Raw genomic sequence first — 26,887 nt, forward strand, 5'->3', positions numbered from 1 at the left:
CTTCTGCCTCTGCCTCCCAAGTGCTGGGATTAAAGGCGTGTGCCACCACTGCCTGGCCAAAAGTATTTTTAAAGTAAAACAGAAAGAGGTGAAAATAATTTTAATAATCTATTTAACATGATCTATCCCCAAATTACCATTTCAGCATATATAACATTACTGAAGTTTTTAAAATACTTTTTTTCAGCCTGTTTTCAAAACACAGCATATATTTTTATATGAAGCACCTTCAGCCTGAACCTGGGCTCAATGTCACACATAGTGACCCCCGAATTGAATACAAAAGCATTCAAACTTGCCAGGGCTGGGGAGTGCTAGGCTGTGTTACACACACACGCCACTGTCATTGTCCTTTCTCCTTAGGCTCAGGACATCCTGTGGGGTACATGCTAGGAGGAACCCGGTCTCACAGATGTCACTGGATGACTCACTAGAATTGGCATGGTAACTAAGAATTAAGAAATAAAATAGGAGTTAATTCCAAGGGGAAAAATCCTAATAAAAAAGAGCAGCAAATTAGATACACAGCCCAGGGTAAGGCCTGTGCAAATAAGTAATGGAGTATGTGTTGACAGCTTCGCTCTGCTGAGGTTAGACATTTAAAAATTACAGTGAACAACAGTACTAGTAAAATGGAAATGAAGGTTGGAGAGATGGCCCTTTGGGTAAAGGCACTCAGTGCCAGGGCTAACAACCTGAATTTGGTCTCCATCTCCGGAAGCCAGAGAGTGTATTTACATAGAACTAGACATACAAGGCTGGAGGTTTTCTTAACATACACAAGAAAAACATACTCTATTGTTGTAAATAAGATTTTAGGTGGGAACTTGAATTGAGTACACGTGGCCCTCCATATCCACCAAGTCAACCAACCGTTTACATTATATTGGGCATTATAAGTAGTATGGAGATGACTCCAAGAGAGTACAGGAGAATGTATGCAAATGTCACGCCATTTTATAAGACAGAATTGAGTGTGCCTGCATCGTGGTGAGGAAGGAACCAACCCCCCACAAATACCAAGACGATTATAGTAAACTCTGGAAGAAATCCTAATAAATTACCTTCCTAGAGAGGAAACCTTTCAAAAATGAAGACTGTCTCTGGATGTTAGATTCATGACGCACCCTTTGTACAGTGTTTGGGTTTAAATTAATACGTGTTGATTTTTCCTCCCTTTCCTCCTATGCCCTAGATCAATGATTCTCAACCTGTGGGTCCGACTCCTTTGGGGTCAAAAGACCTATTCACAGGGGTTGCATGTCGGATATCCTGCATATCATATATTTGCATTATTATTCATAACAGTAGCAAAATCACAGTTATGAAGTAGCAACAAAAATCATTTTATGTTTGGGGACACCACCGAATGAGGAACTGTAGGAAAGGGTCACAGCATTAGGAAGGTTAAGAACCACTTCCATAGATGTTTTTCTTGCCTGTCATCTTCTTTCTTTACAAACAAGCAGTTTTTTATCCACAGACTTCTCAGACCCCAAAAGGAATGATTTCCAGACTCATTGCTTTTGATCTCCAAGGGCAGAGTGTGACTTGGAGAGGGGAGGCTTCCAGCAGGAAACAGACTGCTTGGACCTTCATGGTGCTCCCCAGTCACACACATGCCCAGGAGCCAGCACTCAGCTCACTGGCAGCTAACAGGCACCATGGATGTGCCTGCCAGAGACGCCCCGTTAGATAGGCGGATTATGAAGAATCAGCTGCAGGTGCTATCCAGCCCTGCAAAGCGGGCTCTCTTCTGCCCTGCAGTCCTCAGAGGAATCGGGTGTTGCTGAAATCAGTTCGCCGCTTTGCACTCAACTTCCACTGGTTCCAAAAGGAATTCTAAGAGCCAAGCAGAAGGCAATAAAGCCAAGGGAAAGGAAAGAGCAGGGAGAGGGTGCTGAGTAGGACCACCTGGAAGGATTCGGTGATTGCCTCAAAGGCCTGGGAACAGCTTAGAGGACGGCTGAGGGCAGGGCCCTGAGAAAAAGGAGGCAGAGGTGCGGGAGAACAATCAAGCCTCTGCGCCTATGATTCTCCAGCACACATTTAGTAAGTGCGGTCCGTGCGTCAGGTACGGAGTGAGTTGCTGAGCATCCAATTCAAGACAGCTACATCCCACAGCCGGATGCGCAAGTCAAGAACATTAATAGATGTGAGAACAGGGTTTATAGTTTTGAGAAGGCTATGGGGTACGGGATTGATGTGTAGGGCACCCAAGCTGGCCTGGGATTCAGGGTAGGCTTTCTGGAGAAGGCAGGACCGCTGGGAACCACAAAGGATGAGATGTTAACGAGGCACAGAAAAAGTGAGGCCAAAGGTGCATTCCAGGCAAGGGCTCCCACCGGAGGAGAAATCACGGATGTTTAAGAATCGTGATTAGCAAGCCAGCGCTCCTGAAAAGTTCAGGCAGGAACCTTGAAGCTAGAGAGGCAGAATCAAAAATAAAAGTTGCCAGGGTAAGAAATGCAGGTCATCTTAAGGGAAAGTGATCTTGTCAGGCCCAAGCTCAAGTCAGGAAAGCGATGCTATAAAACCTAGAGAAGCCGCGGCTACGAGTGAGGGATCTGTATGAAGGGAGAGGCAGCCGGAGCAAGAAGTAGGAAAACCAGTGATTCTAGGGAGAGCTACTGAGGGCAGAATGAGGACAGCAGCAGCAGAAGAGGGATGGACCAGAGCAGTGACCCTCAAGGGTCCACACAACAAAATACCATGCAGCGGGGAAAGGATGCACCGCCTCAACACGGACGCAACTAGAGAGCGCGTGTATGTGAGGTGAAAGAACTCAGACACAAAAGACAACGCCTTTATTCTATTTCAATGAAACGTTCGGATCCAAAAGCAAGTAGCAAGTGACTGCCTGGGGCTGAGGTTGGACTAGGTATCAATTAACGCCTGTAGGCATCAGAGATTTTATTAGAGTGACGGAAAGGTCTACTAGAACTGAATTTAAAATAGTAACGGTTACATGCTAAAATCGCTAAGGGCTGGTAAACTTTAAAAAAAAAAAAGGTAGTTAATGTACACTTTAAAACAGATAAAATGATGTTTGATATGTAACTTCTACCTCAATAAAGCCTTTCTTCCTTCCCCCTTAGAGTTTAATTCCCAAGCTGGAAATACAGTTCAGTCGGCAGAGTGCTTGCCTAACATTCTTGAAGCCCTGAGTTTAAGTTTCAACAGGACATAAACCTGGGATGGTAGCATATTCCTCTAATCCCAGGACTAAGGAGGTGGGGGCAGTGAATCAGAAGTTCAAGGTCATCCTTGAGCTACAAATAAAGTTTTAGGGCAGCTTGGACAAAAAAAAGTTATCCTATAAGTACTTTGAAGCTACATATCTCAAGCCAAGATCTTCTAAGTAAGAAATCTTTTGTGAGGCACAGAGAGGGTGCTTCACCAGCCCTCCACATAACTCTTATCTAAGGATAAGAACCAGTGGATTAGAGAAACTGGAGGAATAAACAATTAGACAGGGAATTTAAAAGGGAAGGTGGAATCAGCAAAAGACAATCCTTAAAGAGCCCAGATTTCTCGATTGGGAGGCCAAGACGCTGGCACTGGGCACTGAGACTGGCTGAGCCAGGCTATCAGTAAGAGGTGTTCAGAGGCAGAGGGTCCAGCAGAAACATGCAGATCCACACTAGGATGGTCACTGGAACCAAGAGGCTCCTGGGGGCCTTGGCTTCCAGAAGAAGGGTAAGGAAGGGGCTGGACTATGATGAAGGGGATACAGGAGTCTCTACTGACCTCTCAGAACTTCCAGAAGTTGGAGAAGACAGGACACTCAGGGGACAGAGGGAAAATGTTTAACTAGTCAAAGAAAAGGGAGATGGATCCAGGGCACTGGGGCCCTAGGCCAGAATAGCATTCATCCTCTTCTGCAACTGAACAATGTCATTGTGACAAGTAAGCAGGTAGACAACTGAGGACCATTCTACCTGGTGGATTTAATGGTTTAGATGGTCAAGGAAGTGTCACCTGCTGAGAGTGAACACAGGGCTTGAAGGTAGAGATCCTGCCAACATTGTTGCCCCGTGCCTGTGATTCCAACACTCCCCAGAAGGCAGTAAACTCAGTTCAAGGTCATCCCTGGCTACATAGCAAGTTGGAGACTAGCCTGGGCTACACGAGACCCTGTCTAAAAACAAAAACAAAAAACCCACAAACAGCACCAAAAGGGTAGACCATATACCTTATATCATTTGAGGAAAAAGAGATGAGCAAGGGCCAAAGAGAGGATTATCAAGTTGGCTAAGGCCAATGGCAAGATGGCAAAAGAGAGGGATCACGTGAGGCACCAAACCACGAGATTCTATGGTTCTCTCCAGAACACTACCCCCAAGTAGAAACACAGGTTCTGTTCTGATGGGATTTGCTAAAGCAGAGGAAGGATTGGGGCTCTGAGAGTTGGTTAAGATTTTAAAAAAGCAATTGAAATCATCAATGCAAAAGGCTGACAGATGAGGAAAAGTGACACCATGTATAAGACAAAAAGGGAGCCTGGAAGACACAAGAATCCAGACATTATCAGTTGGTGAGCAGTGTTGGGTATTTTCAGGAACAATGTATTCCTATGATGGGTAGCTAGCTGTATGAATACTCTGGCACTTGGGGCAAAACATAAGAAAGCCAGAGCCACAAACCTACTCTTCAAATACATGGATTGATTGTATTAAACTTCTAAACAAGAGGGGTGCTGACCCAGTTTTAAATCCCAGAGAATACTGTGTATCCTCTATCCTACACACACACACACACACACACACACACACACACACACACACACACACACACACAGGTTAATAAATTTTGGCTGCAACAAACCTAACTGTAGCTGATGCTTTGAAGCTCATCAGCAAGCCTGACCCCGTGCTCTGCTCTTTCCAGCATGGTGCCTGAGAAACGAGGGTGTGAGCTCTGTGCTCCTGGGATCATCCACTCCGGAGCAACTCATTGAAAACCTTGGTGCCATTCAGGCAAGTACTGAAGCCCCTTCCAGCAAATTCCAGGGAATGCTACAGTGTGTCTCCAGGCAGTGTCCAGGACAAGGTATCAGGGACACAAAGCCGTAAGCAGCAACAGCACACTTCACAATACGTGGATCTAGGGCTGTCCTCTGCTTATGTAGCAAAGAAGTTTCTCAAATTCCAGTGGTTCATTTTTTGTGGGGCAGTGCATTCCAATCTCATACCTGGCAACTGACGTCCCAGGTCCTACCATAAAAGCATGTTTAAGTGCCTGCTTGATACCTAACAGTTATAAGACAAAATACACACATCATTTATTCATTTGTTCCTTTCACAAACTATTGCCAATATAGCATGCCAAGTGACTCCTTTTCCACCATCTAACAGCATCCTGTGATGCCCACTCATCACACCACTTAGGATAAGATGTGTGATGACTGTCTCCTCTGCTGGACAGTAAGGCTGAAGGTCAGAGACCTCTGGCTCTCTTCTCCACTGACTTCCCACTTCCTACTATGTGGCCCTTAGTTTTTACTCCAGAAGTAACTGGGGAATAAATTCCCAATTGGAACTTTCAGGATCACATGCCCCTGGAAGGAAATCCAGGAGGCCCATCACCGAGGCCTCCATCCACCAAGGGATGGCCTGAGGGCCAGGTGCCAGACTGAGGTTGCAGATTATGTAGAAGCAGGAAGAGGAGGGACAGAAGATGCTCAGGGGCATCTAAGAAAAGGGGTGGGGTTGGTGGTCTGATGGGATGGATACTTTCTTCACCACTGAACACCTCTCAGACCTGAGCCTGCCCCTCTCTGCTTTGCTGACAGTCCTGGGATGAGCCTACCCTACTGCCAAGGTGTTTCCCTCTTGCTTTCTGGGGAATAGACTGTCACAGCTTCTCCTCTATTCATCTACTCCTAAGACAAGCCCCGCCACCTCCCCCCAGAACCAGAGACGAGGATGGAGACAGGGGTATTTAAAACCCTTTACAAACAGACCAGAATGCACTGGAGACTAAAATGGTACAGGTTGCCTAGCCGCCACCTTTCTCAGGACCGGGCAGTGGGGGTAATTCTCTCCACCTGTTTCCAAACCCTGCCCAGCCATAGTTTCTCCTAGATTCTGTGGGTCTGACCCTTCACAGGGGACGGCCCCCTCCAATGAGCCACACCATCTTCCATTTTCAGTTATGCACTGAGAAAAGAGAACCTTACACAAAGACGATGGGGTAGAGGCACGGTGTGTACCCAGAACTGAAATTCAACTCAGTGATTTCAATTCCGCTCATGGATGGGGTACTTACTGCATCTGGCACCAAGCCAGACAGTTGGCTTACTGTGATGGGTAAGACTAAGATCCTGTCCTCGAACTGCTGGAGGGCTAAGAAAGAGTACATTAAGAATTCTACACTTTATAGCCAGTCTCTGAGAGAGACTCATAATATATGAGGTACTGAAACACCACAGGACACAAGATACTGTCCAGTCTTCAACAAGCTTACATACACACCAGGAGACTGATAAAAATGTACGAAATATCAGATTATATAAGGGCACTAAGCAAACAGAATGTAGTACCAAGAAGCAACAGAGAAACAGGTAGGCCTACTTGACATAGTATCTTTGCAAATGCCCCTGCTCCTTATAGGATGTTCATTCTGAGTCTTTGAACCGATTTACATGCCTTCCCACAGCATAAGAGAAACCCAGGAGTATATTCCAGGACCAAATACAGCAATGTAAGGGACCTAGGCTGGGAGGGAACATGCCTCATAGGGACGGAATCCTTTCCAGGATTTAAAGAGGGAAGATGTGCATCTATGTGGATGTTCAGAGATTCCTGAGGCTGCCAAGGAAAGCAGAAGGCAGGGCTGTGGTCACCACCGAGGCAATGGAAGTGGAGTGGGTGGATTTGCAGATTTGGGAAGGCAGATACAAATTTTGGCAGGAAGGGGAATTCGGAATTCCTATCATGCTAACACTATCATCCTCTATCCCAAGGGAAGTCACGGGCAGGGCCAGGCATGAAGAAGCAGCCCTGGAGCTGAGCTGTCAGAGCTTCAGGAGCCTATCAGGCAATGAGGGAAAGGATACTTGATTCCCTAGCAAGGTTATGGCTGAATGGGACTTCATTCTCAAAGGGCAAAGGAAAGGGACGATACCCAGGCAGCCTCATTGCTAACACAAGGGCTTACCAAATTCCCTTCTCCTTCACCCCAAGCACCAGCACGTGAGAGTTTAGATATGATGTAACGGAAGCCCTGGATGTGGTGAAAGATAGACTAGATATCTGGGAAAGACTGATGGTATTGGCTGCAAATGCACAGGAAATGTGGAGTGCTGGCCACCATAAGAAAAAGAAAGGTCGACAGGACTGGAAAAGTAGCAGCTACACTGCACAATGAAATATGCCTATGGCACAGGGGCGTACACACACACACACACACACACACACACACACACACACACACACACACACACACACACCCTCGCTGGGATTCTAATCTCCAGCCGTCAGGAACACTTCCGACCCACCCCCACGCATACTCCAATAGTAGTGGATGCTCTGTCTCCAAAGTCACCACCCACCCAACCTGCAAAAGCCTCCATCATCCCCAAAGAACGCAGTCCTGGAGGCCCCTCCTTGACCCCCAGTCCCAGCAACACTAGACAAGCTCCCCTTAAACCTCCACGTCTTCCAGGCAGCGTAACAATAAGGTTGTACAACTGTACAATCTCACTAAATCTACACAATAGCTTAAAAGCTGTACAACTGGTTGAATCTCATTAAATCTGCATCATAGCTTAAAATGTTATAAAGTATCTGCAGGGTTTTTAAAGAGTGGTTTCATATAAAATTCTAAAAGCATGGCTCCTTTAGAAAACACTGGACTTTTAACACTACACCATTTTCATGTTTTATTCAAGTACTTTTATGCTTTCACTGTTTCTAGCTGATAAGTATTTTGACATAATGTTTTTTTTTTGTTGTTGTTTTTTGGTCTCACATAGCTAGCCCACTGGATTTTTCTTCCACTAAATCCAGTTTCTCATCTCCAGTCTCATTGTTAAGTCCCCAAGTAACATTAGCTATTTAAAACCTGAGACTCCAGAGCTAGCTAGCAGGAAACAAAACTCCTCGTTAGCTTCAGGTAGAAAAAACTATAACCAGAACCACTGGTTTCCCCGGGGAGGAGCTGCACTACTGTACCAGCCCCAGGATGCTGAGGGCAGCCCTGCAGTAAAGACCAGGAGCTGCACTACTGCCCCAGCCCCAGGCTGCTGAGGGCAGCCCTGCAGTAAAGACCAGGAGCTGCACTACTGCCCCAGCCCCAGGCTGCTGAGGGCAGCCCTGGAGTAAAGACCAGGAGCTGCACTACTGCCCTAGCCCCCAGGCTGAGGGCAGCCCTGCAGTAAAGATCAGGAGCTGCACTACTGCCCCAGCCCCAGGCTGCTGAGGGCAGCCCTGCAGTAAAGACCAGGTCACCTAGGTCAGCAGGACTGCTGGTCATCCTAATTGCAACTCACCAGCCCCTACACAGGGTCCGACTACTCCAGACAGAAAGCTGGTCTTTGTCCCTTGTCTCATGGTGTATCGTGTACCCTCGGTTCACCTCTGACAATCAATGCTGGCCCTGAAGGAGCAGCTGCCTGCTGCACGCCAGTCAGCTGCACAGGAAGCCCCACACGCACACAACACATCCTGCTCCACAATGACTCCCGACTTCCCCGTTGCCATTCCACTGTCTCCGGCCTCGTTGAGTCCTGTACTGTCCCTTAGACTGTGATGTTTTTTTTTTTGTTTGTTTTTTTTTTTTTGTTTTTTTCGAGACAGGGTTTCTCTGTGTAGCTTTGCTCCTTTCCTGGAGCTCACTTGGTAGCCCAGGCTGGCCTCGAACTCACAGAGATTTGCCTGGCTCTGCCTCCCGAGTGCTGGGATTAAAGGCGTGCGCCACCACGCCCGGCTAGACTGTGATGTTTTAACACCCTCCTCTAACTCACCCTTGCATTCTCTCCAGGTATCCTTAGAGCAGTGGTTCTCAATCTGTGGGCCTCCACCCCTTAGGAGGTTGAACAACCCTTTCACAGGGGTCTCCTATCAAATCATGACATTACAATCCCTAACAGTAGCCAATTATAGTTATGAGGAGCAATGAAAATCATTTTATGGTTAGGGTCACAACCCAGGGAACTGTATTAGAGGGCTGCAGCACTGGCCTAAGAGGTTCCCCCACAAGCCACAGAAAGAAGTCCTAGCTCTATGAAGTGGCAGTCAGGCACCCCTACATTCCGGCTTCTTTTCCCTTAGTCCTACCATCTCCACTGGTCTTTCCTCAGTATCACTCCATTGCACTCTTCAAGGCCATGCCGCTCCATCTATCTGGGAGGCCTATTAAGCTGCAAACATCCTTCACCAGTTCTAAGCAGCAGCTGGAAACTGTTCCCAGTCTCTAGATCGGTGCTATCCACTGCCACAGCTTCTAGCCACATAAGGCTATTTGAGTACATGAATGATGGCGATGGCCTGTCCAAATATGTTTGTATGTGCATGTGAGTATATGTGTGTGTGTGTGTTTGTATAGTGTTCACAGGATTTGAAGGACTTAGTAATACCCCCCAAAGTACCTTAATTTTCTATACTACTTTCACATTAAAATGATACAGATATTAAGTAAAAATGTGTTAGCTGGATACAATGGAATAAAAATGTATTAACTATACCATTTTAAGACAGTTGGCTTATCTGCTAGAAAAATTAAAACTAACATGATGACTTACATTGAATTCCCAGAGTATAGGGCTACTCCGTATTGCTATGAGTCTCCACTTATGTTTTCTTTAGTCAGCAAACACAATCCCTGACTTGAAGCTCTGTCCAGTGTGGGGAATAGGGGTGGGGGGCTTCATTCCAACTATGGCTTGCAAACATATAGCAGGTATAAATAACCGTTTAATGTTGATTACTCAAGACAAATGCTCACCACTAACACCATCCTCTGTGCTCCTTCCTCCCCCTCAGGTCCTCCCTAAGATGACATCACACGTGGTAAATGAGATTGATAACATACTGCGCAACAAGCCCTACAGCAAAAAGGACTATAGATCCTAAGGCAATGCATGAGCCCCAGAATCTGCATGGGTAAAATCATGGTGGGTAGGCAGTGCAGAACGACCTTACTAGACACTCTTTCAATCACTTAGCAGCTTGCTGCTCAACCTCTAGTGTCCCCGGATTCTCTGAGGTTTCTGCTGTTGCTACCACTGTGCACCCTGAATTCTGAACACGTGAAAACTCACAACCCAGAAAAATCCATTCTATTTTCTTATCTTGGACTTGTCCCTGTCCTTGCACTGCTCTGTGCACCTCATGCTTCTGCAATGGAGAGAATATTGGGATAAGGTCATCTGTTCTCTTCAGACATCCATAACTTAAAGAAGGCTGGACATAGATATTTTTGTTTCCAAAGAGCAAAACTCACAGGACAGAAACTGCGTGAGCTGCAGAGGAAGCAGGATATCCTCGCTCTTATAGTCTTGCTTGGGAGAACAAACAGAACTCATTTACTTATTTTTCTCATATTTCATATTCACATTAGCAAGTTTTAAGTTACGTATCTACCATTCAACGCTAAAATTTCTAGGCATTTGCTTTAACTATCTTTGAAGTTATTTGTTGTGCTTGGCCCTATACAATTTATCTGGGGTACCTGTTAGGATTCTAACACATCTATTTGCATATAGAGGCATATATTCATAAATGAATACCCCAATCTTACTAGATACATAATGGCTAATTTATAAAAGGGTTACAATGCTATGGAAACAGCTTTAAATAAAATGTGTTCATTTTTTACAATTTATTAACGCCTGCATATACTTTCAATTGCTTGTAGGCACAATTTCTGCAAGTTTAAATATCTGAGCTTTAAAAATACACACATGCTCAGTTTTTTAATTAAACCTATAAATACCCAGAAAGGCAAGTGTTCGGTTTACCAGTGGGACATTATAATATAATGCTTGGTATTTTCTGAGGAGTCATTAACATGAAAACAAAGCATAGGCAATGTGAAGAAAAAAAAAGTCATTCCTCAGCATATGCTGGATGAATTCACTTGCCCAAAAAGCAAAATATTCAAAAAGCTCCTGATTCTAATTGTATCACACACTACACTGTATGCATGAGAGCTCTTTGCATGGAATAAAGGGGCTTAGCTTTGTGCTCAGAATCTGAGATATACCCAACCCTGCCTCTACCGCTTCACCTCACTGTATCCCACTTGTGAAAAACTAAGACTATACTGTGTGGATATCTGCAAATAAGGAGAAAACAGGGTGTGTTTCTTTCTTTTCTGTAAAGGTGGGGTCATTTTCTAACTCTTTTGTCCATCTGTAGATGGACAAAACTACTTTTATCTAGTCAGCAAGCCACACTTTAAGATTTACACAAGAAATATGTGAACTTAAAGTAATTTTCAGATATGTATCACATGGTTAAGTTCTAAATCTTAAACAGTGAAAGATACCAACAAACACATGATGGTTACTACCTAGGGTCTACTAGGCAGTTTGGAAGTTCTGCCCATGAGGACCTGACTGATGATGGAGATTACTTAACTTTCCAGCTATTTATTGTAAATCTAATCCACTCAACTACTGTATGTGTGAGTGAAGTGCTGTCTAAAGGAAAATCAACTCCTTTGCTTAGAGTAATAAAGGCATCTGTGCAATTCCATAATACATCTTCTGGGTCTTTCATTATAAAGCTTAAGGCACACACATTCTCTTGTATATAAAATACAAAATGTCACACGAAATCAACAGTAGCCGCCTAAATAAATTACATCTGTGGCTACGCTGCGCTGAATGCTTAACAGAAGTCACAGGGACCAAAACAGGCTGAAGCAAGGAGGGGCGGTACACACCTTCTCCCAGTCCTGGGGCGTGAGAGGAGAAGGATCGAGTTCAGCTTAAGATCTCAGCCACCCCATTCCCGAGAGAGAAAGAGAGAGAGAGAGAGAGAGAGAGAAAGAGAGAGAGAGAGAGAGAGAGAGACAGAGACAGAGAGAGAGAGAGAGACAGAGACAGACAGAGAGAGACAGAGAGAGAGAGAGAGAGACAGAGAGAGAGAGAGAGAGAGAGAGAGAGAGAGAGAGAGAGAGAGAGAGAGAGACACTGAGCTTTGCATTGCAAGCCTTGAGTGCCAGCACACACACACCTGTAACAGCACTTAAGAAACTAAGGCGGGAGGATCTTAAGTTTCTGGCCAGCTTGGACTGCACTTAAAAAACAACTCCAAAAATTTTTGTAGACTTTTCTTTCCTTTTCAATGCATGTGTGCATTTCCATGTGCATACACAATCAGAAATGCACCCGTGTGCACATGCGCATACACACAAATAAAATTAAAATTAAAAAAAAAAAACAGTTAAAGACCCCACCAAACTCCTATGAACTACCCTGTTTGGGACTCTAAAAAAGACTAGAAATAAACTTGGACTGCCCCCAAGATATGCTGGTATTCTCCATACATGCACATGTGTACATACAAATCCTTCCTTAGTGTCCCCGGGAACTGCAATGCCTGGTAGGCAAAGAAGCCACGTGAGCAGGAGGGCATAGTAGGTTCCTTTAACTGTGCTGTGCCTGTCACTACCTCACAGACAAGTGGGCAGTAACTTCAACAGTGCATTTACATGTGTAGGAAAGATGGTTAATATAAAACATGTAATAAAGATACATAGTTCACATAAAGAATTGCAGAAAAAACACATTTTTAAAAACAAAGTTTAATCATACTTGTTAAAAACAAGACTTTTTGTAAGAATGTTGAGTATAAATTCAACTTCCATTATTTCAATTAACTTCAAATCCTGTTTCAAATTATCTTTCCCAAGTTAAAACAATATACCAAACAGGGCAAGGTGTAAATTTAAACACAAGACTATTATTAAGTTATGAATGAGTAAATCAAGGAATAAAAATGCTTAAAACTAAGATTCTACCTATCTCAGAAAAAGAAAGCAAGCACTCTGAGTGTCCTATTTTATTGGTGTTACATATGGGATCCTTTCAAGATAAAAACTCTGCCAGGATTTTACTGTCTATGTATGTCTTATTGAGCACTTCATAATTCTATTTGTCACATTCAGTATGGAGAAGAGATTAGGGGATAGGGTCCATATTTCTAAGTGTAAAGGACTGATACATTAAATCTTTAAAGGGAGCTGGTGATCTGGCTACATGACTTCAAACACAGAAATTTATCTGGTAGTGTAGAGTTAGAGGACATTTTGAGAGTTAAAAACAGACAGCTGTAGGAAACATTCAAGACACAAAAACACTACACAATTACTCTTCCAGCAAATTTTTGGTTACTAATTCAAGAGAATTAAAAATTTGAGGCTGGCACCTCTATTTCACCATTCCTGAGCTGCTAACAAGACTGTCAAATAATGGTGGTGACTTTCTCCCCATCTGCACAGGCACTGCCACCTAGTGGCCAGTTTGCAACAGCCTCTTAGAAGGTCCTTGGCCCAGCTCCAGCAACAATTTGACGGTGTATCCAATTATTTTATTAGATAAATGCACTGGTACACAAACTGTTACCAGCCAAATACTGATTAAAACAGAAGAACAAAACACCCTACCTCATGTGTGTTACCTAAATGTACTTTGCATCGACTCTCCTCTCATTTTCCTGCTCATTCCACATTACCTGGTAATGGCACTCAGGTAACAATGCACCACAGAAGAGAACTGAACACTGCCAGGAGCATGATACAATGATTTTCAACACAATGAGAAAGAAGTCAGGGGGCCGTAAAGGCACTCCCCCTATCTTCCCTAAGTTCTTAATGCAGACCACTGAAACCTCATCTACCAGCACACAAACAGCTCCATTCGTGGTGAACACATCTTTCATCTCAGAAACAGTACCATGCATTCCTCTTAAGTTTACAAGTAGAAACTAAGCACTAGGAATGTTTCCCTCAGAGGTGCAACTCTAGGAGTTCCCGGGTGTGGTGCACAGCGAAGAGGAAGAGGAAGTCAGCGATCCTAAGTGTGAAGTCATCTAAACATCTAAATCTAGACGTTATGGCAGGCGCGCGCGCGCGCGCACACACACACACACACACACACACACACACAATCTGGCCACATGGGGGTGGGTGGGGCATGACAGGAGGCTGCTCTTCGCTAACCCCCAAGACAAATGTGATCAGCATTTGTTCACAAATGACAAGAACCCTGGGCAAAAGGGGACAAATTTATTCAAGCCCTCATAGAAAAATGCTGACAACCCTTTCAAACCACTGTAAATCCCTTGGAGAGTTCACTGAATTCCAGGGCTAAGTTCACAAAACATTCTTCTGGTCTCTCATGTGTCAATAATCAGGAAAGAAGTGTTTTCTCACTTAATATTCTGCCTGTGGTGCTGAGAGCCTGGTCACAGAAAACAATGATTCCAGTGACTTCACACATCAAACCAATATGGCAGGGTCAAGCTGACCTCCCTGGCCGCCCAAGGCCAAAGCCATACAGCCGAACAGCGTGTGCTTTAGTTTCACAGGCCAACACTCATAGGCTGGGGACTATTTTTAGGTTACTACCTTGGCTGCCTTTCTTTAAAAAAAAAAAAAAAAAAAAGTTCCAAGTTTCTCTCCCTCAAAGTAAAGAGGCCATGTTTTTGAGTTATTATAAATTACAAACTCAGAGACTTCTGTTTAATCCCTTGGGAAGAGGATTCACTGAGATTTACAGTCAAAAGTTGTAATATTGTGCTTGGAACACAGAGAACCAGTTATTAACTTCTTCCTCCTATTATAAATAATAACAGCTCAGTCCAGGTTACCATGACCTCTGACAGATGTAGGAAACAAGTTATTTTCTCCTCTTGTGATTAGAGAACATTGCAAGACTTCTTGCCTTTTAATAAATGTCCTGGTACTCTGAGTTTCCCTTTCAATTCAATTTAATTTCAACAATCTGTCAAAAGAGCCAATAAACAAACACTAAATTACATTCTATTGCATTTTTAAACCCTCCAACTCCAGACTATAAAAACATCATGTGTGTCTCCCAACCTGGCCACCCTGATACTTTTCCATATAGCACAGGCCACACATAGATACAAAGGCAGGGGGCCGAGAACACAGTCTACTTGGAGCCAGTAGAGAGCAGGGCGATGAGTCCAGAAGAAGCACTGATGGACAAAATGTAGTTCCTGAAAGAATATGTTAAGGAAAAAGTGAGACCCCAAAATTAGTTTTTCAACAATCAAAGAGCTTTTCCTTATTGACACAAGTATGTGCATGTAGTTTCACTGTCCGTAAATGAAATTTACAACACGGAAGGCTATAAAACATGACAAAATACCCACAAGCAATGTGTTTCAATATTAAAAAAGACATCTGAGTCAAACCTAGAAGAAATAACAATCACAAAAAACACATCTTAGTTCCACTGAAACCCTCACAAAAAGAGCTAGTCTGAGAACATCAGACACAAAACAGTAAAGGGGAAAATTCTCATGTCAGAATCCTGCTACAGTTGGCCTATAAGGCAAGGAGGTTCGGGAAGTTCATGGCTATTTACAACCTCTTGAGCAACCATTCTGGAGCCATTCTGGCAAGGCCTACCAGTATTCCCAAAAGACGTGAGTTGGAACGTGTCTGATGTTTTATTACACCATAACCTCTGATTGTTAAAAGTCTGACTGCATTTTCCTGGATAACACCTTTAAAAAAAAATTCCTTTAATAAAAGACAAATGACTGTTGGCCAAAGCTCACTTTAAAAGCATCTTGAACACTATGAATATATAAAATGTACCCACCATTTGCCACTACCCTGGCCATCCACCTAACCCCAAAGCCAGCAGATGTGCATAATGGAACTAGTGAAGACAGTACACTGACTGATTTTGACTCCTTTTAGACAGGTAAGTGGACGAAGTCATACATACAATATAAGACTGCTTTATAATACTTGCCACTTACCATAAAACTAACGTATAGACTTAAAAAACACTAAATCAAGCCAGAAACTTTTAATTTCTAAATCCATAGACACCTGCCTAAAGTTAGTACTATTTAACTGACTCTGAGAAGTTTTTGTTTCCACTAACATACCAGATGGCTTAAAAACAAAACAAACTACTGTTTATAGCTTCTGAAAACTTTTAAAAGATACACCGTGGGGTTGAAGTTCTTCAGTATAAAGAAGGAAGCAACAATGACCAAAACCAGGAACAGAGTGTTGTTATAGAAGATGGAAAATGTTGTGGCTTCATAATCGGCAACTTCATTCTTCTTCCACAAGATTCTATGGATACAAAAACAGGTCAAACAAGTTTATAAATATGACCAAAAACTTTAAATACCAAATGTTTCTCATTTATTACAAGACAAACTATTCCTTGTGTTCAAGGCTGAGATGCATTTGCAGTATTAAATTTAGAGCACATTATCTCCTTTCTTCCACTGAATTCTGTTTTCCTTGTGGATGCTAAATAACAGTTGCTAGGTGTGTTACCATTCCCCCAACAGCCAAGGCTGCAGTAGACGGGAATGAATGACATTAACTGCAAATGGCATGATTTTATAAGCACCTAAAATAGGTGTCTTTGCTTAAGAGTCCCAGGAAAGGAAGTACCCCGTCTGAGGCCTGTGAACCAGCCACACACGTCCCAGGATCGCTATGGATGTGGCCTAACCCATTTACAGATGATGTCGTATCCTTGGTTAGGTCTGCACTCAAAACTTAGTCTCAGTGGTTGGTATGGCTCGGGCTTTCTTTGGCTTTAGTCTTCTAGCTGCACCCTAGCCTAAGGTTTTCTAATCTATGGGCTTCAGCCTTTAGCTTCACAACTTAAAGAGATACTGCCAAGAACAAAGCTAGCCACGATCTTACCAGGTCTATCTTCAGCTGTCTTTACTAAATTCGAAGAAGGGATTTACATGATTTTTAGGACGATGTTTTTAACGTCTATAAAATTCTTACTTTTAAATCTGTTTCAATTGCTCCCATATTTATCTGCCTTTTATTCCTCCAAATTGGCCAAGATGATGTTTCAGAATGTTTTTGATTAAAGCAGATTTTATTCCACTTGGCTAATTAACTTTGCAAAGTCATTTTTTAAAGAGTAGACTGTGATCCATTGGTGGGGTATGAAATGAAGTAAGTTGTTCAACTGCCCAGGAAAATTAACTGAGTGGGTTGAGACTTGCTTTTCTTCTTTAATGTAACAGAAAAAAAAAAATGAGAATCCATCACACACAGCATGGCAATTACCGTTTTCTGAAATATTTGTATGTATGTACAAATTATTATACTTGGTTAAAAGGTGAAATGCTGCTTCACTGTGAAGCCATCATCAGAAAGATTAAAAACTGAAACTCTAGATGCTTTGTCCTCCCTGGATGAAACCGTGTCCTCTCACCCACCACCACAGGGACTACTAACGAACATTTCTACTTACATGTGCTCTAGTCCAATTCAAGAAGCTTGGCTGTAAGAGCTAAAATGAGGGTATCATCACTCATCTTCACCATGAGAAATCTATAGTCTCTAATAATACTTATGCTCTATCTCCTTGATTTTTACAAACACTACAGCTTAATAAACTTACTCTACTTTGGGAAACAGGAAGAACATTACATTCAAGTATAGCCAACAATTATAAACATTCTGATTTCAAAGAGTAAATGTAAATCTAAACTGGAGGAAATATTTTACCACTCTTACACTGCTCCAAGGAAATCAAGCACAGTAAGGCACACAGGCCCAATGCACTGAATGCTAAAAAATACTCAGAATCAACACAGCTATTTTTAACTCTGGCATAAGACCCAGTGAGCTATGGCATGCTTTTACTCTGCTGATTAAATCATCCCAGTGACATCTGAGTACGTCTCCCTAACTCTCTTCCTGCCATGACCTGAAACAGAATCACCTCCAAAACAACTGAGATCCAAGTCTGACCATCCAATCCATGATGCTACCCTAGCTCCCACGTTACACCAGGGTATTCGAGTCAGGACCATCCAAATGTTTTCAAAACACTTCCAGTCCACCCACATACTGGTTATTTTGAAATAATTTAAAAAACCCAAATGTATCATTACCAATGGTTCTACCAAGGCTTCACTGGTAGAATCATTCTTCAGGGACAGCTTACTAAAAAAAGGTCAACAAGGAAAGACCAAACAGCAACTGTTATAAGCAGATAATACAGAGAAAGAGCTTCAGGAAATTGGGAAGTAACAGTCACAACTCCAACACCTGCTCAATCTCTAACTGGCCACTGCTTATTTCCATCCAGGGCTAGGGGCTTGACAGATCAACACCTAAAAGCTGTAAATGGAGCCTGGAGAGAAACACAAAATGTTGCACCTTTTCTTACACCAAATCTCTTGCAAGCAGCTTATCCTCTAGCAGCAACTTACCGAATCTTAATGAGTCTCTGATCCAGATCAACTGAGTCTCGACCTGGGTAACAGCATTTCTGTGACAGAAATACTAACAGTACTAATATTTACTGGTGACAAGAGCAATCTCATAATCTGCACTTTACACATCCAGCTGACACAACTCGGAATTAGCTAAGTCAACACATGGCAGAGTTTCACTCTCAGTTCCCGTTCTGACTCACTGCTAATGACTACCTGAACCAGGCACTGAGAAAGATTCTGAGATGTCCCAGGATCAAAAACCAACACACATAGCAGCCCAGGCAAGACTGCAGTTGCAAGTGAAACCTGTTTGTCATTTCCAATATGACCACCTCCAAAACCTTTACAACTGTGTCAATTACTCTGAAATTTGGGTAACTACGACATGTACCCAGTTTAGCAAATACTGTCCTATACAATTCAACAACAGGGGTTTTATGGTTACTGATTCTCTAACTTTTATTTCTACTCAAAATTATACAACCAAAGAGCTCTGCAGTCAAACCTCCTGACAGCTCCCTACAAAGGCCCTTCACTACCATGATTTTAATATCATATCCTCAGTTTTATCAAGTATCCACAAAAAATAATCATTTCTTCAGGTTTGGTGTCTTTCCAAACCACTGCAGAAGCTCTGTTCATTAAGTTACTTGGTGTTCTTTAAATCAGGATCCACTTGATAAAGTCCTTCATGGGCTTTCCTCAGGGCTTGCATGCCATGCCACTTCCATCAGTGTGAAAAGAGCATGAACTCACACACTTCCTGAACACTTGGGAACTCAAAAGTAAGCACAATGCTCAAATGCTGGACCAAATTCCAAAGTCATCATTTAAACACCTTTTCTTCCTGTTAAATAGTTTTCGATCTTATAAAATTATATTACTCTGAAAGGCTCACACAAAGTCTTTCTGGGGGAAAGTGCAGTCAAGTTTTGTCCCACAAAGCACCTTGCTAAAGCTTAAGATCCATGAAAACAACCATGCTAAGCAACAATGACTTTCTGGTGACTCTTATGCACCAGTTTACTTGACCACTTTGGGGCTTAGGCACTTCATACTGATGGGCTGCTTAAGAAGTCATCTAAGCGCAGCTGGCCAGGAGGGAAAAAAAAATGGGGTTAACAACATACCACCACAAACTCAGGCAAGAGAGGACAAACGCAGTCCTTTCCCCAGTCACTGCCTTCAGTCATACATTCCATGGACAGCCCTGGGGAATTTGGGGTCACAACTACTAAAAATGTTAATACCCTGTAACACTACGGACTTGGAAGGGTTAACTGACATACAAGAGCACAGAAGGAAGCTCTGTTGCTTCCTAAATTCCGGTGCAACAGTTACTAGTTAAGCTCCCAAGTCAGCCAGCCTCTATTATCAGGGATCTATGTATCAACAGCCAAGTTACTCTAAGCTTTCTGGACCTTACTTTCCTTGGGTGTAAAACGGAGTCTGTTACTTGTATGTACGTGTTTTCAGAGCTGACCATTTGGTAGTGGATAACCAGTTGGTGTGCTCTTCCCTAGGGGAGACTAATTCTCCCCCTCTCAGCATTCTTAACTGCCAGTAGTTCTTTGTGCAGGGCTGAGACCTCATGAGCTTTCCCTTTCCACATCCTCCTCTATCAGTGCCTTCCTCTTCCTTGTTCAGGTCACATTTAGGCATGTATGCTGATGACGTTTCATGGCTGTAGCTTCTCTGACATTTTTAGTAGACCAGAATCTCAAAGCAAATTTCCTGTTCCTCTGGTTCTTACACTCTTTCTCTGCCCTCTTCAGGAGTGACTCCCGAGGCGTAAATGCAGGAATCGTGTTACAGATGTACACCTAACTCTTTAGAACACATCAGCTGTATAGAGCTCAGAGAAAAGGCTCCAGCAGTAACAAAACTCAAAAGCAATCATCAGCTATTCCTACCACCGTTGCTACTACTTATACAATTCCAACGTCTATCATCTTTAATGATAAGTCTAACACTTTAAACAAGGAGCCCAGCGGGTGGAGAGACAGATGAAAGAGTGCTTGAGAGCAAGCATGATGACCAGTCAGACCCCAGCAGCCATGTAGAAGTTGGGCATGGTCCCTCGCATCCTGGAACCCCCCAGCTCCAAGGAGACAAGAGGTTCACTAGGGCTTGTGAACCCTTGTGGGTTGTTCCTGGTTCAGCAAGAGAAAGAACACAGTGGAGAGTGATGGAGGAATACCTAACACCATCTTCTGGCCTCTAATGCACACACATACGTATGTGTATTCACACACACACACACACACACACACACACACACACACACACACACACACAGAGTCTAACCTTTCATCTTTCTCCTTCCGAGACATCTTTCTATTATCAGCTTCAGAAAGTTTTCTGGTCACTTCTTTGGAAACAGCATCCTCCCTCTTCTGTGCTACTCTGAAAGAAAACACAAAAGAAAAAGGTTTCCACATGCTCTAGAGATGATAATCAGTCTTGCAAAACACTCTGTATTCATATTTTATATTGGCAACTAAATGACACTTTACATTTCAAGAAAGTCAACTGGACACAAAGTTCGAAATTTATTACATTGCACAAGCCTAAGAGAAGTTCAAGAAACTCTCAAGATACGGTTTCTTAATTATGGGATTTGATTTCTGCTTGTATTTAATATGGGTATAAAAGCCAAATGAAATGCTACTAGTACAACTCTCTAGGAATCATTGTGATTACATTTTATTTCCTAAAGTTCACAGGGGATGTTTTATTACTATGTGATCCAATTCCAAGCAGACTACAGAACAGACATCTTGATTTAACACATGAAGGAAAATAACTATAGTATCTGAAAGCTATGCTTATAACTCCATTCCAAAGGACAATTTTATTTAAAAGAATTAATAGCGTATGGTCAGAGACTGACCATAACACTTTTAAATTAGCCACTGCTTTGAGTTAACACTGAGTCAGACAGAAGAGTTTGAGCAAAAATCAGATCAGAATCTCCAGATCTTAGTTGGGGGGATGTGAGGGTTGCTACAGGGGGACATGATAGCAAATGCCTGTAATCCCAGTGCTTAGGAAGTGGAAGCACAAGGTTTAGGAGTTCAAGGCCAGCCTCAGCTACATGGTATCTTGTCTCAAAAAAGTATACAGATCAAGTTGGGCAGTGGTGGTACACGCCTTTAATTCCAGCACTTGGGAGGTGGAGGCAGGCAGATCTCAGTGAGTTTGAGGCCAGCCTGGTCTACAAAGGACCAGGCACCAAAACAACACAGAGAAACCCTATCTTGGAAAACAAAACAAAACCAAAAAAAGGATACAGATCAAAACAATCACAAAAATCTACAGATGAATTTTATCAGGTAGGGTTATTAGTAAAGTGATATATTTAAATAATAAAACATAAAGAGCCACCCATAGACTAAGACACTTGTATTCAACATAGTGCATTTTTCACAGAATGAGAGCAACGGTCAGCCCTACAGAAGAGAAAGTAATGACAACACACAAACTCCACAGAGTACTTAGCAGCCCAACAGTGCTCCCACTATCAAAGTATTCAACATGGCATCTCAACAGAATAGAGCAGAGACAGAAGCCTGTTCACTGTGTTCAAGGCCTCAGACTTACATTATCACACTATATTAGTTCTGGTCAGTAGACCAAGGAAAACTGGAGAAATTGGGATGAACTCCAAGAGAACAGCCAAGATCATTCACTCGACACGAGAGCCTCTAGAATCTAGAGTCTAGATGCAAGGTGAGCACAGACTATAGCTGACGTTCCCACGCCTCCATCTCTAGCTTTCACTCGAGATCAAAGTTAGAACTAACACTGATATGATAAAAAGTAAACTTCAACTAATATATGTTTTTAAAGGGTCATGGTTACTTTCTAACTTTATAATTCCAAATTGGTAACCCAAGGGAGATAAAGCTAAGAAAAATAGATGAGTTAAGGGGTCAGATGCTTAGAACCCTCCAGGGTACATTTTTATTCCAAAGATCCAAGCTCATATGACTTTATTTTTATTCCCTCTTGAGGGAAGAGACTCCTCTCTCAGCCTCTCTAGCGAACAAAGAACTATTTCCAGAACTTAACTTCAGGCCCTTTTTCTCTATAGAAAGCCTCCAAAGAGATGGGAATGGACAAAAGATCCATAGCTGAACATCAAAACACACAGACACATACTCTTAGGTGTCAAGACTCAAAAACATAGTCTTCAAAAGAATTACCTGTAAGCTCCTCTATGGACTATATGCAGGACAAATCTACCTGAAAGACCCCAACCAGATAACCAACTTCTCTTCTAGGTCTAGTAGTCTATTATTTACCAACTAGAGACTCAACCACCACCAGGTTCACTCAAAAAAGAGGTCCTCTCCAGTATCAGATGTCTTAAGTCTGCTGGAGAATAAATCTCACTCAGTCAGTTTCTAACAAGACAAGCCACTCCAGGGGCCCAGCACACTATCATCCATAGACATCCATCCACGTCCCATAAGAACACAGTCTGGAGTCGAGGATGAAATGAGCTGAATCTTGAAATGGCAGGTGACAAAAAGGTTGTCGGACAGAAGGAGGACAGAGATGAGCTGCTCAGGCTGCTGGTCCAGCAGAGCTGCAATCATGAAGCCAAGCCTCTGTGTGCTCAGGAAGAAGACAGCAGCTGCTCAGGCCACTGCTGGCCCGTCTCTTAAATAAAACCCTGTCAACTAAGATCACAATCGTAATATACGATTAATTCCTTGTCAACTCAAAGAGCCTACCATAAAGACAACAAAACATGCCGGGCGGTGGTGGCGCACGCCTTTAGTCCCAGCACTCGGGAGGCAGAGACAGGCGGATCTCTGTGAGTTCGAGGCCAGCCTGGGCTACCAAGTGAGCTCCAGGAAAGGCGCAAAACTGCACAGAGAAACCCTGTCTCGAAAAACCAAATCAGGTAGGATTCTCTGGAAAGGTTTTCTGAGTCTTGAAATAACAGACATTTTAGGAACAGAAAACAGGGGGGTCCTGAATGGAAATGGGCACAAGACACAATTAAAGGCTGACAAAAAAGCTAAACCTAACTCTGAAGGGTGAGGCTTCAGAGGAAGGAAGCAGATGACTCTGATTCTAAGAAGCTGAAAGGATTTTTGGTGTTACTGAATTAGAGAAAAAAAAAAAGACCATGATGTTTTAAAAATAGTTAAAAAAAATAAAAATGACAGATAAAGAGGAATGTATCACTTTCCAGTCTTTTCACTAAAATATGTGATCTTTTAAAAATTATTATTACTATTACTATTATTATTTAGCCTGCACATATGTCTGTGAACCAGACATGCCTGGTGCCCACAGAGGCCAGAAGGCATCAGAATCCCTAGAACTGGAGTTATAGACAGTTGTGAGCCACCACAAGAGTGCTGGGAATTGAAGCTGAGTCCTCTGGAAAAGCGGCCACTACATTTAACCACTGAGCCATCTCTCCAGTCAGTCCCTCATATGTGTGTGTAATTTTATCCCATAAAATATGGATGAGGTAAAGAAAAAGCATCATCAAATAGCTTTATACATTCCCTGTCGGAGTAGGCCCTATGTTTTTGTTTCAGAGACCAGATGGAGACTGCTGTATCAGTCCAAACAAAAAATTTCTAATCAAGTGTGAATACTATGGGAAATTTTTTTAAAAAAGATTAAATACACAGCATGTTTGAGCTCAGAATCTCTACTGCCTTTAAAAAATTACTTTAGAAGCTGGAGAGATGGCTCAGCAATTAAGAGCACATATTGTTCTTGCAGAGGACCTGATTCAGTTCCCAGCACCCATGTCAGGTGGCTCAGAACTATATGTAATTCAAGGTCCAGGGGATCTAACACTCTTTTCTGGCCTCCTCAGGCAAGGGTGCACTCGTGCATGCATACACACACACACACACACACACACACACACACACACACACACTTCAAAATAAAAAGTAAATTAAAAAAAATTACTTCAAAGAAAAGCCAAATCCAAAAGGTGCTACTGAATAAACCAGAGAATATCCGGCTACCCCAAAAGTGTATATGAAAGTAACTCTAGAGAACATCTTTTCAAATTAAATATTTTTCATACTCTGATTCCCAAGAGACCACACTCTGAAATAATAAATTAAAGCTAGTGTGGTTGCTCACGCCTATAATCCCATCACCATTCACAAGATCAGCCTGAGCTACATAATCCCTTGCTCAAATAAACAAATAAATATTGCAATCATTCCTAAGTCTACACTCTCCTGTTTACTCTTGAGGAAAGCAGAGTATCCACACGCTTATTACATAAAAATTTACTGAGGTAAAATTTGGGTTTTCTTCTCCAAAAGCTATTAAAATAATTTGTCTTATAATATCTGTGATCTTGAAATCCAAGAAATATTGTCACCTTCTACAGTGAATACACTTACGAGACAAAAAAAAATGTAACTGACATTGAAATTGTCAGAGAATCTTTTTTAAAGTTGCTTCCAAAATTAGTAAATAGAGAGCCCAGAACAATTTCTAGAAAGAACTCCATTGAGTTTCTTCTAATATTAATTTATTTGGTAGATTTGCTTTTCTGATGGAACCAGCGATTACAAACTAGTGCTTAAATATTCCAATTCCACTCTCGACATCTATTTCCACCAAACTCTCAGATGGCTCAAGGGGTTATCAATTCCCCAGGTATCAATATGCCTTCTTCCCAAAATAGACACACACACACACACACACACACACACACACACACACACACACGTTCAAAACTGATGCTCTAACTAACTATAAAGCATCTTTACGAAGACACTCTACCATTAATACGCAGTCTATTCACAGGGACTCTTGAAAAATGTACTTACTTGTGCTTGAGGACAAATTTTACATTCTTGTATGCAAAGGCTACCAAGTAAGTGCTCACTAACGTCATCACACTGTAGAGAACAGCAGACTGGATGAGATCCATATGCCATATGCGCCAGTACAACCCTGAGTTCAGACGAAAGGAAGAGAGGGACACAAATGGGAACAAACATTACCACCCCATGTCACACGCCTGCCAGATCAATTACAGCTAAAACCAGGTAAGAGTTAGTAAATCCCACCCAAACTGGGGAACTTCACTACAAGTGAGATATCCAATAAACATGGTTAGTCTCAGTTGAGGGCTTTCCCAGTCCATGAAGTTGGGTTGTGGGGGTGGGGCTGGTCTAGAGATTTCTTCTAACGAGACAAAACTGGAAATTAAAAAAGGCCACAAATAAGAATTCAAATTTCATTCACGGGGTACCAGTATACTATTTGATATAAAATGCCTAATACAGGCCATGTTTATCCAATGCTGTCCCACAACACTGGTTTACTTGCTGACGTGGCTGCTCTCTGAAATCAAAGCAATGCTTTGTGCCGGGCAGTGAAACAGGGGGCTGGCTCTACACCACATTCGCTGTACGCTGAGTTTTTTACAAGGGCCTAAATAATAAAATACGTTTGGAGGTGACTGGCCTGCAACAGTGTGGCAGTGTGGGCCAGGAGACAGAAACTCGGAAGACCTGAGCTCGAAAACCGCCTTGGCCCGCCTTGGTCTGCAGTTTCCCATTCAAACGAAAAGTCTAGAGTTGCTCTCGCAGGGTTATTAAAATCCTAAACAAGGCTGATCGCTGACCTCTGACTTCCGGCCCTGGCCTAACTTCTGTCATTCTGCAAATCCAAAGGATGCTCAGGGGTGAGGGGAGGTTCGCCACCGGGTCACGCTGCTAATTCAGTGCGGGATACCGGCGGGTCTCTCCTCTGGCTCATTGAACACCTCGTAGTGTCCAACAACAGTTGTGCGGAGGACAGGTGGCCACACGTGTGTATCAATCAGAGAATCGGGGCCAGGACCCGCGCCGGGCTCAAACGCACGCCACGCATGACTTCCCGGGGACGCCGCCCCCAACCCCCGATCACCCGCCCGCCCGCCTCCCCGCGGCCTCTGGCCTCCCCGCCGCGCCCGCCACGTCCCCGCCGCCGCCGCCCGCCCGCAGCTCACAGATGGGGATGGCAGACACGATGAACGCGTTCCCGAAGAACAGCGCCGACGACTTGGCCGACAGGTTGCGGCTGAAATCCTGAAGGAGCAGGTCCTCCTCGGACTGCTGCTTGGAGCCGCCTTTGGGAGCCATGGCGGAGCTGAAAGTCGGAGGCCCGGAGCAGGAAAACCAAGAGAGCACGGAAAGCCGCGTGTCCGCCCGAGCCGCGTATCCGCCCGCGACCCGTCAGCGCAACGCGGAGGCGGGACTCCGCAGGGCACGCCGCGTCGGGATTGGCCACCCTGCCGCCGCTGCACAAGCCTCGAGGTACGATTGGGCATGCAAACAAGACTTCCGCATTTCTTGAGGCACGTGACGCTACAGCGCCGCAAGGAATGGAGGGATTTGTAGTTTAGTGTATGTATTTGGCACTCAAAGTAACTCAAGCAGGTCTCCGATAGTACTCTGTTTTAACTAACGAGCTTT

General features: G+C 43.3%; 2 protein-coding genes across 4 annotated transcripts in view; one reads left to right on the forward strand and one right to left on the reverse strand.

Moving 5' to 3' along the window:
* Kcnab1 (potassium voltage-gated channel subfamily A member regulatory beta subunit 1) overlaps positions 1-11,705 on the forward strand; it is a 381,896-nt gene extending 370,191 nt beyond the window's left edge. For all 3 annotated transcript variants that reach the window (XM_037206638.1, XM_037206640.1, XM_028888657.2), the window contains exons 13-14: positions 4,891-4,979; positions 9,987-11,705. In XM_037206638.1, coding sequence (XP_037062533.1) covers positions 4,891-4,979; positions 9,987-10,076 — 179 coding nt within the window. In that variant the 3' untranslated portion in view covers positions 10,077-11,705. The remainder of the gene's footprint in view (positions 1-4,890; positions 4,980-9,986) is intronic.
* A 2,514-nt stretch (positions 11,706-14,219) lies between these two features.
* Ssr3 (signal sequence receptor subunit 3) lies at positions 14,220-26,650 on the reverse strand. Its single transcript, XM_028888673.2, has 5 exons — positions 26,422-26,650; positions 25,253-25,379; positions 20,730-20,828; positions 16,162-16,293; positions 14,220-15,194 (listed from the first exon to the last, which is right to left on the reverse strand). Exons 1-5 carry the CDS (start codon positions 26,552-26,554, stop codon positions 15,128-15,130), a joined length of 558 nt encoding a protein of 185 aa, XP_028744506.1. The 5' UTR covers positions 26,555-26,650; the 3' UTR covers positions 14,220-15,127.
* Between the last annotated feature and the right edge of the window lie 237 nt (positions 26,651-26,887).

This window comes from Peromyscus leucopus, chromosome 6 (assembly GCF_004664715.2).
Source record: "Peromyscus leucopus breed LL Stock chromosome 6, UCI_PerLeu_2.1, whole genome shotgun sequence".
Lineage (NCBI taxonomy): Eukaryota > Metazoa > Chordata > Mammalia > Rodentia > Cricetidae > Peromyscus > Peromyscus leucopus.